The sequence below is a fragment of the Mercenaria mercenaria genome, chromosome 6, assembly GCF_021730395.1.
Source record: "Mercenaria mercenaria strain notata chromosome 6, MADL_Memer_1, whole genome shotgun sequence".
NCBI lineage: Eukaryota > Metazoa > Mollusca > Bivalvia > Venerida > Veneridae > Mercenaria > Mercenaria mercenaria.
In genome coordinates, this window is record NC_069366.1 from 88,542,344 (window position 1) to 88,555,470 (window position 13,127).

General features: G+C 40.0%; 3 protein-coding genes across 3 annotated transcripts; all 3 read right to left on the bottom strand.

The window, feature by feature from the left end:
* Positions 1 to 1,292: 1,292 nt before the first annotated feature.
* LOC123549870 (uncharacterized) lies at positions 1,293 to 5,015 on the bottom strand. The gene has a single exon (XM_053546952.1). It carries the CDS (start codon positions 5,013 to 5,015, stop codon positions 1,293 to 1,295), a length of 3,723 nt encoding a protein of 1,240 aa, XP_053402927.1.
* Positions 5,016 to 5,338: 323 nt separating this feature from the next.
* LOC123549869 (uncharacterized) lies at positions 5,339 to 6,505 on the bottom strand. The gene has a single exon (XM_045338310.2). The coding sequence runs from the start codon at positions 6,503 to 6,505 to the stop codon at positions 5,339 to 5,341; it is 1,167 nt and encodes a 388-aa protein (XP_045194245.2).
* Positions 6,506 to 7,148: 643 nt separating this feature from the next.
* Positions 7,149 to 12,778, bottom strand: LOC123549868 (uncharacterized). The gene is made up of 5 exons (XM_053546953.1): positions 12,683 to 12,778; positions 11,277 to 11,380; positions 10,524 to 10,873; positions 8,057 to 8,265; positions 7,149 to 7,958 (listed from the first exon to the last, which is right to left on the bottom strand). Exons 1-5 carry the CDS (start codon positions 12,776 to 12,778, stop codon positions 7,149 to 7,151), a joined length of 1,569 nt encoding a protein of 522 aa, XP_053402928.1.
* Positions 12,779 to 13,127: the final 349 nt, after the last annotated feature.

A 13,127-nucleotide genomic window follows, 5' to 3' on the forward strand; every position in this document is an offset into this window, starting at 1 on the left:
CTCCTCCTCAGATTCATATGGAGAAGTTTGCAGGTACTTGCAAAGAACAAGTTGAAGTTAGTACTTGAACATTGTCGAGGAAAACTGGTTAGGTTAACTGCTGCCGTATTATTACTCAAAGCTGGAAAGTCACCATATCACCTTTAATTGTTTCTGTGCAACGATAAAACCAAACAAAAATATAATTATGATCTATTGGCGTTTTCGAGGTTCATTGTAGTGATTAAGAAGATATTATTTGTGTAAGCTGCTTGTATTAGTATTTAGATATGATAAACTCAAGCATGTATGTACACTATATGTGAAATAGAGCCATGCTATTTTTCAATAACACTATTTTTCACATTCTGCATTATTTGTTACTGTTATTTTAAATGGATACATATTAATTTTGCATTTAGCTTGGCAACGACAATTAATTGTAAATGACACAGAATTTTTTTTTAATTGAACATTACTTTTCAATATCAATGAAAAGCAAATTATGAGTAACCAATTTCGAATCTTCAGAGTTAGAAAATAAACAACAATAATATCTAACGGAATTAAAACCGTGTCAAGCAATTTCGGCCAATAATTACTCAATTTGAATTTGATCGTTTAGATTTGTCAAAACTAATTGCAATATGCTGATTGATTGACACATTGAATCATAATCATGTGCACGCAAATCCAATTTTACAAATGTAGGTCAGTGATCCATGTCGGTGTTATTAAGTTGAACATTCAGTGCAAAGGGTTTTTACAAACAAGAATAGACATACATTTTTGAAAATCAAATATCAGGTGTATGAATCCTATCCTGTTCCCATTGTCGTTTAGACACTAGTGGAATTTAAATACAAGACGTTGTGTGGTTTCTTACAGTTTACTTCTGTTGCTTTCGTTTGACTGCGGAAGTACATATATAAAAGTGACGTCAAGGACGTCATACATAATAATATGATAAACCGCGCCACGTAAACGTGACGCCAAGATTAGCGCGTCAACATGATAACATGTATACTTACATGACACTCCGGGGCCGGAAAGTAAAATATCAGAGTAAATTACAAGACAATCATTATGTATCAAATTGCACTCTTGAATGAAAATTACTAAGTCTTGTTAAATGAATCACGCGTTTGAAACCATTCTATGAAATGTCATTATAATTTGTCTTTCACAGTCTGAATATATCTCTAGTAACAGAAATTGTCTCAATTATCACCTAATTCTAAACACAGTTTCTCTTATCACTGAATTTTGAACACAGTCTCTAGTCTCTATTACCAACGAAATCTGAACGCAGTCTATTCAATCAGCTCAAGCGGATAAAGTTTTGCTATAGGTCTGGTGATGATGCCCTTTCTAGATTTGACTCGTGCTGCACGTGTACGTCCGTCTGCTCCAGTAACAACGTCATCAATAACACCTAAGGACCACCTGCTTCTGGGTAATGTGTCGTCGTGAATCTGGACTACGTCGCCAATTCGAATCAGATCGCCTTCGCCTCCTAAATGTTTGTGGAACTCTCTTAACGATGTAAGGTACTCGTGCTTCCACCGGGACCAAAAATGTTCAATTGTAGCAGACTTAAAACGGTATAGCTTGTCTGCTTTATCACGTGACATATCGTCTGCTTCCGGTTCTTCTCGGTCGTCTGGATAGATAGGTGTTGTGATTCTTCGTCCGTATAATAAGTGTGAGGGCGTCAAGGGTTCGTCGTCTGCTGGATCTGTTGATGAATGGGTCAGCGGCCGATCGTTAATTATACACTCGACTTCGGTAATGAGCGTCTGTAGGGTTTCTAAGTTGATTAACGCCTTTCCAAGGACTTTCTTCAGACTGGTCTTGGTGAGTCCAATGAGTCTTTCCCACCAACCGCCATACCACGGAGCGTGTTGAGGGATGAACTTCCAGGTAATGCCATGTGGGTTCAAAACTTCTTCTTTCATAATCTTGGCCGTAGCTATAAATGTTAATGCGTTGTCGGACATGAATACTTTTGGTGTGGATTGCCTGCTGATAAATCTGCGAACAGCTAGTATAAAAGATTCTGTCTTCATATCCGTGACTATTTCCAGGTGTACGGCTCGAGTGTTTGCGCAGGTAAACAGGCAGATGTATACTTTCAGCAATCTTCCGTCTGTAGCTTTCACGGTAAGTGCTCCTGTGAAATCAATGCCGGTTACGGTAAACGGAGGTGCGTGTTTGAGTCTGTCACTGGGTAGAGGGGGTGGATCTGGTACTCTGTAAGGCTTTGCCGTCACTTTACGGCACGTGACGCACGTGCGGATGATGGTTCTCACACGTTGACGTATACTGGGAATCCAAAAACGTTGACGTAAGTATGTGACTGTACTCTCTAAGCCTGCGTGAAGTTGTGTTTCGTGAGCGTCTGTAACTAACAACTCAGTAAGTTTTCCTCTAGATGGTATCAGATACGGGAATCGTGTTTCCTCAGGTAATGGTGCGTTGGCAATACGTCCTCCACAGCGTAGTATTTTGTCTATGTCAAGGTACAGGTCTAGTTGTCGCACTAATGCAGGTTTAATGCATCTAGAATTGGTCTTCTTCATGTAATCTAATACATCTGGACACCTCACGTACTGTGTATGTTTTATTAAGGTCCTTGCTGCTGTGTCGAGTTCATGTGGATGTAGATCTCCGCCATATTTCTTCTGCTTCTTACACTGGTCTACAAATCGAAAAATGTATGCACACACTCTTAGAACCTTTTGGTAGGAGCTGAATCTCTGTAAGTCTAATATGTGTAGAATACCCGGAACGAATGGGGTTTCTTTTACAAGGACGATAGTATCTTCACCTTGGCTGTTATCATTTACGTGTATCTGTGATATGGTACTCTTCACTGGAAAACTGGCTGTGTTTGTCAGCCAATCTGGACCATGGAACCATAATCTGTTGTCATGGAACTTGTCATATGATAGACCACGTGACAGTATATCTGCGGGATTGGTATCTGTAGAGCAGTATCTCCACTCGTATGTTTTCGTCAGTTCATGTATTTCTTGTACTCTGTTGGATACAAATATGGGTTGCTTCTTTGATGTTGAAATCCACTGTAGAGCAATCTGACTGTCGCTCCACAGGTAAACTCTCTGACACTCTATACTGGTGATAATATGGTGGCACAGTCTGGCTCCCAGGACAGCTGCACAAAGCTCGAGTTTCGGGATGGTTAACTGCTTAATGGGTGCTACTCTGTTCTTGGCCATAACAAGTGTGCTGTGACTTCCAGAAACAAGGTACGCGCATGCGCCGTATGCTTTCACACTTGCGTCGCAGAAAATGTGAAGATTTTTTTCTGTAGGAGAATCATCTGGGAAATAACAGCGTGGGAACTTCATGTCGATGGCTTTTTTAACGTCTGCTCTTATGCTGCACCACTCTTTAATTATGTCGTCTGGTAAAAGCTCGTCCCACTCTAACTTGCGTTGCCATAATGATTGCATCAGAACTTTACTTCTCACTGTGACGGGGTTCAATAATCCAAGCGGATCGAATATGGATGATGATTCCTTCAAGATCTCTCTTTTCGCCAGTAAGTGGTCATTCTGCATGGACAATGTACGTTGCGGTATATACAAGACATCTGTTTCAGGATTCCAACGCATACCTAGTACTTTGATTTCTTTGTCTTTGTCATCTATTCCGCCGGCTTTGAATTTGGTACGTAATGCTTCACTATTAGAACTCCACGATCGTAGGTTGAAAGACGCTTGCTTGAATATTTGTCGGCTGCTTTCGAAGAAATCATGTAACTTCTGCTCATCTTGGACGCTGGTAAGTATATTATCTACGTATAAGCCACTCTTGATAAGATCAGTAAGTTCACATTGGTGTATCTCTAGGTGCTTTAGAATCGTCGCATTCAGTATAAATGGAGAGCAAGTTGCTCCGAAAAGAACGGACTTGAATCTATATGTCTTTAGAGTGCTGGCTGGATCGTCTGGGTCTGTCAACCAGTAAAATCTTGTGACGTCACGGTCGTCTGCGTGTAGTCCAACATTCAAAAACGCTTTCTCTATGTCTGTGCAAATGGCGTATTTGTTGTATCTGAATCTAATTAAAATTGTAGTAAGATCAGTGAGGTGAGGAGGGGTGTTCATCAAACAGTCGTTCAGGCTCGGAAATTCACGTCCGGATCTGCAGCTACAATCATAGACGATGCGAATCGGAGTTGTTGCTGAGTCCTTTTTTACATGGTGGTGAGGAATGTAATGTAACTTTCTTGTCGTGCATATCTGGTCGGCTGGTACCTCTTCTATAAATCCTCGTTGTTCTTGCTCTCTGATTATCTCCCCATACGTGTGTAGTAGTTTAGGTTCTTTCCTCAATCGGTTGATTACATTTTCAGTTCTGCGCCGGCTGATCAATTCATTGGTCGGTAATGTATCGTGTTCTTCCCTCCAAGGTAACTTTGCTATGTATTTACCGTCGTTGTAGGTAATGCACGTATCTTGGTAATGTGTCAAGTACTGTTCATATTCCTGTTTCTTGGTTACTGGTTCGACTCCCATGGATTCGATTTTCCAAAACTTTTCTAAGTCAACCTCTTCTTTGCTATGCAGCGTGAACACATTCATCATGGATACGGGTGTCGGCGTAATGTTTCTAAATGTGGGAACATTGAGAGGTCCTGACAAAAGATAGCCGAGTTTTGACTGTATGGCTGTAGGTCCGTTGCCACGAATAACCTCGTCTTGCACTATAGTCCAATAAAAATCTGCACCAACTAAAATCTCTATGTTAAAGTCATCACTTGTATGCACCGGATGTGCTAGTTTGAGTCCCTTTAAATATGACAGTTCTCTAACTTGGTTTGTGTACGTTGCTAACGGCACGGAAATCTCGGGCACGATTAACACTTTAACTGGTATATCTTCATGGGTCGACTCTAAATAGATAACTGCTGTATCAAGATGACGTAGTCGTCGTTCTTTGTCGCCAAATCCTGAGAGTGATAATGCTTCTTGTCCAGTCGGTTTTATTTCAAGCTTTCTAGCCATGCTTTCCGTAATAAAAGAACTCTGGGAACCTTCGTCGAAGAGTATATTGGCGGGAAATGATATGCTGGTAGACTTCACTGCCGAAACGGCTGTTTTCAACAAAACTGGTCCAGTAGAAATCGTCTGCGTAGAGTGCAAAACTGCTGAATCAGTTTCCTTTACGTTGCATTGTTGGTTGGTAGGTGTTTCAGTCGATGTAGACTCACTTCCGGTACAAATACTTGTATGGTGTCGTTTGGAGCACTTCTTACATTTGAATCTGGATCTGCAGTCTGACAGTTTATGAGCACCGAGGCAGTTAAAACACAACTTATTCTTTTTCACTATGTCCATTCTCTCTTTATAATCTGTAACTTTTTGCATTCTAAGCTTGAATGATGTCCTTTACAATATACACATTTCTTCTCTGTATAACTCTTTGGTTTTCGCTGTGTAGTGGAATTGCTTTTCTTCGTTTTGTGGGAATCGGACTTCGTGAGAAATGTGGAGGTCGTGGCTGGGACGTCATATTGTTTTACGTACGGGGCTCCGGCATCCAGAATAGTAATCTCGGATAGTAAACTACTCAAAAGTTCGGGTAAGCGCCAAGACTGTGACCCGTGCGCACGTGTCATATTCTGTCTGACGTCGGAAGGTAGTTTCTGCAACATCACTGGAGTAAGCAGGGAACCATACGTGGATTCTGATTGGTTTAACGATTCTAGCGCTCTGATGTAGGTTTCTGTTGTGTCGTAGAATCTGCGTAAACTCGAAACTGTGTGCGTAGGTGCGGGGACTTCTAGTAAAGCCGTCATGTATGATTGTATGATAATATCTTTCTGTCCATAACGTTCATGAAGTAGGGAAATAGCTTTCTCGTAATTAGAATTAGTGAGCGAGAAACCAGCTATCATCTGTAATGCCTCATTTCTAAGAGAAGTCTTCAGGTAAGTAAACTTCTGTACTCCGCTCAGCGATGCATTATTGTGAATTGCACATTCGTACGAGTCCCAAAAGGACTGCCATTCTAAAATATCACCGTCAAACTTAGGAAGCTCGAGTTTAGGTAATCTGTGATATACTGAGCCGTAACTCGGGTTGGCCGTGGATGCATGCCCTTGTATGCTGTAAGAATAGTTATTTTCGCGTTGTGTTCTGTTTTCTGTGCCTTCTGGGATCAGAATAGGAAAAACTTGTGAATTTGCATTGAGATTAGAAAATTTGACTTGCCTGAATTTGCTCACTCGTTGAATTCTATTTCTGAACTCGTACACATAATCTTCTTGGTCCAAAATTTCATGTTCAATCTCCTCAGCATTCTCTTCCGGGATAGAGTTCACAATTTGTTCGTGTATGTCCGTTATAATTTGGAGTTTGCATTTCAGCGTATCCTCAATGGTTTGGAGCTCGTCAAAATTCGTTCCCTCTAAATCAATAGTTTCAAATTTGGTAAAAACTCGCGTCACTGCTCCTTTCTGTCCTTTAAGCACTGCCCGTAATCGTGTTGCCATTGTCACGGCACCAAAATGTCGTTTAGACACTAGTGGAATTTAAATACAAGACGTTGTGTGGTTTCTTACAGTTTACTTCTGTTGCTTTCATTTGACTGCGGAAGTACATATATAAAAGTGACGTCAAGGACGTCATACATAATACTATGATAAACCGCGCCACGTAAACGTGACGCCAAGATTAGCGCGCCAACATGATAACATGTATACTTACATGACACCCATTGTGCCTATAATTCAATTTGCTTCCAATGAAACACATGGGAACACGTACACGAGGAATCCAGAGAGTAAGGCACCGCCTTAGCAGGTCACGACAATTGTCGCACAAGTTTTTTGTTTTGTTTCATCTTTAGGGTAAAATATTTACAGGCGCATCGCAGTTAAACTACGCATAACGCTAATAAGTAAAGTTTAACCCTTACATATACAATCACAATAAGGTAATTATATGGTAAGACAATATGACAGTCATCATAACTAAAAACAGAAAATGTAAAATGTAGTTATTCGTTTCTTTTTGCTAATATTTCACATGTAATTACCAAGATACCATACCAGAAAGAATAGAACGTAAAGAGCGACTAAAAGAAAATTGTTAAAACATTGTTTCATTTTGTTTGGCAGCTTCTTTGTCTGAAAACTATTGTGAATTGTCAACATGAGAACAATCGAAGAAAATTCTAAGAGTTTTATTCTGTACCCCATCACTGAAAACACCTCCTAGCATGAAACGAGATACTGCCTCCTCATATGTGCGACCATACACGGTGAGATCGTTGCTCGATATTTTCAGAAACCCAAAACATGGTTTAAATACAGCGGGTTCAGATTCAGGAATTAGACAATAGGCCTGACACATGGTTCCACACGAATGAACAGCAGACAAGATGACTTCGGTATACTGAACCTCCGGTGATTTTATACCAATATATGTTGTAGCAGAATCTACCGGTAAATGACGATCAATAAGAGTATAGCCGAAGTATTCCCCATCGTAATTCAGTCCACTAGATTGTATTCCAACTTTCATTGCACCAGCCTCGTCTTTAACGCACGTCTTTGAGTTCTTCGATGAGTGATCTTTTGCTTTGTTCGGAGAGATATTGTGCTGTAACGTTGAAATTTGATTTCCCTGATTTCTTCTGTAAGTAACGTTTACAGGGATAAATACCCATTTTGTGACATCTGCATGCCCGTTGAGTTCAAAAGTGTTTTGGATTGTTGTAGATGTTTCGTGATAATCAGGTATTGGCAGAAGGTTCTTCGACTTGGATACAGGCATTGATGACTTGAAATCTTGTTTAACACCGACGAACCCTCCAGTAAACATACCGTTACGAAAGTGTGAACTACGACCGTCGAATGAAGTTGCTTTGTAAACAGGATCACGGGACGGAGGTCGCGTGATGATATTAATTTTCTGTTTCCTTTCTTTCTGTGCCATATTCTGCTAGAAAATGCACTCTTTCGAAATGCACATGTTCTCGGCTCTGATGGCGGTCCTTCAAACTTTATTCCGTAATTAATCATTAATTCCCCAGCACGGGCCCGCATTGTACACTTCATATGGGCAGATTTCTTTCTTGTAATTGATAGACATATTTGCCGTGACATGTCACATCGCAGATATTGACTTCCGCAGAAAGGTTGCCACAAAGAGCAGGAAGGAGAACGTTCATACCTGTACCAGAACTTTGTCCAGAAATTGCTATAACCATCCAGGTTTCTGTACTGTGGAAATCTATCCATTGGACGTTCTGCAGCATGTATGTGGCAACGTTAAATGTCGCAACGCCGCTAAATGTCGCAACCACCGTTATATGTCGCAAGGTTGACGTTAAATGTCGCAACCACCGCTAAATGTCGCAAAATCGTCTGCCGCTAAATGTCGCACCTTTAACGTTAAATGTCGCAAAAATTTGCCCATCGTTATATGTCGCAACACCAACGCTAAATGTCGCACTATGACTATCAATTCCTTGTGTATATTTACTTTTTTTGAGGGAAGAAAAATTAACAGGGTTATGTAATACAAATAATTATCTTAATGATAAGTGTTGTTACGTATAGCAACAAGCGGGCCTTGTTGGCCCTAGATCGCTCACCTGAGTTCCACCTTGTTTGAACAGTCACGCAAGAAAAATATTTATTATTTTGTAATATGACCAGTGTTTTAGGACAGAAATATTCTGAGGTTTCTTCTAACTAAATACGATTTGGTAATGATACTGTTTGTTTGTGGGGGTTGGGTATGGGTGGGGAACGGGGTGAATAACGACACAGAAATCTAAGACACAAACACACAGCACCATGACAATTAATAGAAAATATAAATATTTACATTTCTGAAGGGGATGGGGGAGAGAGAGAGGGGGTTATGTGTGGGTAGGCGGAAAAGTAGGATAATTAGGGGAATGAGACTAAACCAAACAATTTTAAGAGACTAAAAGTAAAATAATATCAAAATTCCCGCTTTACCTAAAAATATGTATAAAGGGCCACATAGGATCTTTCTCCGCCATTGAAGCTTGATAGTTACCTTATGATTTGAAATGTAAACCTCCAAACAAAGAAATAGAATCCATGGCTGATTAATAGAAAATATTCGTTTTCTACAGGTGGTACAAAACACAGTTACAGTCTTCGTGTCGCGTAGTTAAACATCCTGTTGTGTAACAGGCCCGGATCGCGGCCCGAGCCGATCCCCCACCCCCAACCCCATCCTTGTTGGCTTAGTAGTGACTTATACTCATCTAAGTTGCACCCGACTACTTTGGAAATAATATTTTCTCAAAATGTAGACCCAAACCGCCCCAAAGGCGAACATTTTATACTTATATTTCAAAATTCCCCAGGGGGAAGAACCCTTGAACCCTTAAAATGAGGGGAGTACCCCTCCAGTACCTTAAAATTAAGACAAAAAAATGCACCAGAGGCAACCATTTTATACCTGCTTTTCAAACGTTCCCGGGGAGAGCCGCTGAGTCCTCGAAAATGGCAGGGATAACCCCTCCTATACACCGAAATTTTGAATAAAAAATGCAGTAAAAGTCCAGCATTCCATACTTGTATTTCAAAATTGTGAATGGGAAAAGACCCTAACCACCTAAAATAAGGGGAGTGCCCCTCTAGTACGTACCTCAAAAAAATAGACAAAAATGCACCACAGGCCAGCATTTCATACCTGTACATAAAAAAACTTTCCCACAAATACCAATAGAGGAACCCCGTACCTACCGCACGTCGCCGATGACGCTTTTGTTTTAAACTGGTCCCCCACCCCCTACCCCCCCCCCTCCTCCATCAATAATTTCTGGCCCCCGGGCTGTTGTGTAACGAAATTAAGGTCGACTAAAGACATGCGATACAACGCGCGACAATACGGAGCGCGAGCTTAATATCTCATGAGCTAAACAGGACTCCATAGAATTACATAGTTCAGACCTGAAATAAATTTAGTACTGTGGCGAGTACTACGTTAGTGCTCAAACCTTTAGATATAGAATATATAACGTATGTATGGTGCGGGACCACTGAAAAGCAAACGTGCAGATTAGAGTAAAAGGTCATTTCATCCCTTCCAAATCAACACATTGCATACTGATGCATGCAAGCATGCATTACCTCTTATCTTATCTCTAAGTTGTAAAGACTGTTTAACTCTTATTTTGCTGTGCGACATTTAGCGTTGGAGTTGCGACATATAACGATGGGCAAATTTTTGCGACATTTAACGTTAAAGGTGCGACATTTAGCGGCAGGCGATTTTGCGACATTTAGCGGTGGTTGCGATATTTAACGTCAACCTTGCGACATATAACGGTGGTTGCGACATTTAGCGGCGTTGCGACATTTAACGTTGCCACAATGTAGACCTATTATTGGAGGATAATCCATTGATGGATCTACTCCACAAAATGTCGCTTGGCGGATTCGAAATAATTCCCATGGCAAGCGTAATCTGTGTACGCTACAAGAAGGAAAAACACCGGATCAGCTGCTGCTGTATTAATACCAGACATATGCCCTCCTATCCAGAGGTGCTGACCACTGTGATGTTTTTCAACGTTATAGCCTTCCTTGGCAGTAGGATATACTATATCACTTGTATGGCATCTAGTCAGAACTCTACGAATAACATCACTAGAGATTAACCTACTACGACCACCGATATTCCTTGTTAAGTGACCGCCTGGCGCCATCCAGTTAGCAAAGGGACCGACTCTAACACGTCCGTCTCCATTGCCAAGAAAATTCTTTGTCCAGATGATTGAATCAACTGGATCATGCATGTGGTACTCAAGAGTAGGGTCCAAATATGGAAGAGATAGCCATGGAATTATTCTACGTAAGGCTTCTTCAAACCTATAAGCAAATGTATTGAAATAATTCAAGAGGTCGATACTGTTTTACTATATTAACATTTTGCAATGTCTTCAAAGTCAGAAGAACATACTAACATAAGTTGTCGCAAGGCACCTACTGATTTTCATTCTGGGACTACTTACTAAAATACATTTGCTTATGTACAAATATAAATAATGACATAGTAAAGAATACAACCTAACAAACTGATAGCCAAATAGGTTCAGCATTTTGTTGTCTGCAAAACAGGTCTTTTCTGCTTATTTTAAACCGTTTGATCCGACACGAGCTTTACGCCCTAAATAATTCATTTATTTCGCTAAATGTGTTATTATCAATGTCTCATATTTTCTATGTAATCGAAGTACATCCTCAAAACGGAGGATTCATTATGTATACGTACAAAGCCAGAAAACATCTGTGCCATCCATTAAAATTTGGTCCAAAATGAGCTGAAATTACAACGATTCCCGAGTGCAGGCTGGCAAACACATCATACTGCCCCGTCTAAAACATGAGACATAACATTTGTTATCGTTCAAGTTATAAATGTATAACATAATTAAAACACGTACCCGCAGAAACTTCGCCGGAACCGAGTTAGATCGGTATAACAACTATGGAAGCATATCTATGTAGTTTATTCAATTTAATTTCTTGGATTAAATCAAAAACGTTTCCTTTGACACGAAACTATAATATCGATATGAGAAGCACGAAATATATACATTAGCGTAATGTAAGATCATCAGGAAGGAGTGACATGATAGGCACGTGCAGTTTCCCGCCAAAATGCCCTTATGTATGTACGGTAAAATGCTTCCGATTTCCTGCAAAAGATTTGGATTATAGATGAAAGAAAACTATTTGATTTTACTCCATTATGTTATATTCCAATTACAATTGTTGCATTTATATTATATATTGCGTTTATATTAAAATCAGTTTTAAAGTCGACCTGGGATATACCCAAGTAGTAACATTTGTATGCGCGCATGAAGACATTTTATATTATTCTAACTGTATTGAACACTGAATTCATTAGAGCGGTAGGTATAATTTGTTTACAAAATAACAATAGGTCATGGCTGCACAATGAGAAGCAGATGACCCGGCTTTCCTCTGGATTACCGCTTTTCCTTTCCTCGAATAGAAAGACAGACAGATTCGAGACGAAACGGCTGCAGCGATAAAGAACCGGCATAGTTGCTCAGTACGCACGTGTTAGTCTAGAAACATCTGCGCACGTGCCCATCTATAAGCTACTAATTGATCTCTATAGTAAGCTTTCCATCATGCCGAGTGATATGTGCGCAGAAGTATTTTTATACTAATACAAATGCAGATGTTTGATACTATTACGTGCGCAAGAAGTAACTAATACGTGCGCACGTTTCAGTATGACAAAAACATCACTGTCCCCCTCTGTGATACCTTAACTACATGTATATACATTCCTCGGTTTTTTAAAAATCATAACTGTTATTCTAGAAAAGAAAGAGAAAAAAAAACACAACACCTGTATATGTGCCTTCATTTCAAAAGCGTATTCATTAACAGTGCAGAGAGCCTAGCTAGTCCGGGCCCGCTTCGACTACGGGGGGTGGGGGTGGTATTGGGTTTGATCTCCGGCCCCGTCATACCAAAGACGTGAGAAATATTACCAGTAGCTCTCTTCCTTGGATGCTTATCATTAAAAGGGAAACTGGTTTCTCTGCTCCTACCCTGATGATGGATTCATCAGGAATGAAATGTCGAAATTGATTTATATAAGTTGTAAAATTTGCTTCACAAGCTAAATAAGGACACCGCAGATTTGCGGATCACAGGTTCGCGAGTGCTATCCCCGGGCGAGGCTTTTCTTCTCCGTGATGATTTGATAGGGGGTATAGTGACTACAATCATTCGTCCTCCATCTCATAATCATGTGGGGAAGTTGACAACTACATGCGGAGAACAGGTTTTTACTGGTACGGAATCCAGGAACCTGTTACTGTTGAAAAACAGCGTTAAAACACAAAACAAAACAAATCGCAATCAACCTACAATAAATTATTAAAAACAATAATAAGATGACGCGTCTATCGATATTTTAGATATTCTTTAAACACAAATATAGCTTAGCTATTGTGTTTTAAAAATGTTTATATAGGGATTTTATCTTTTATTCATAAAATAAAATATTTCACACCGGAAATGACATGTCAGTGACATTAATTGACTTAACATACATTTATTTATGAAACTTCGTACG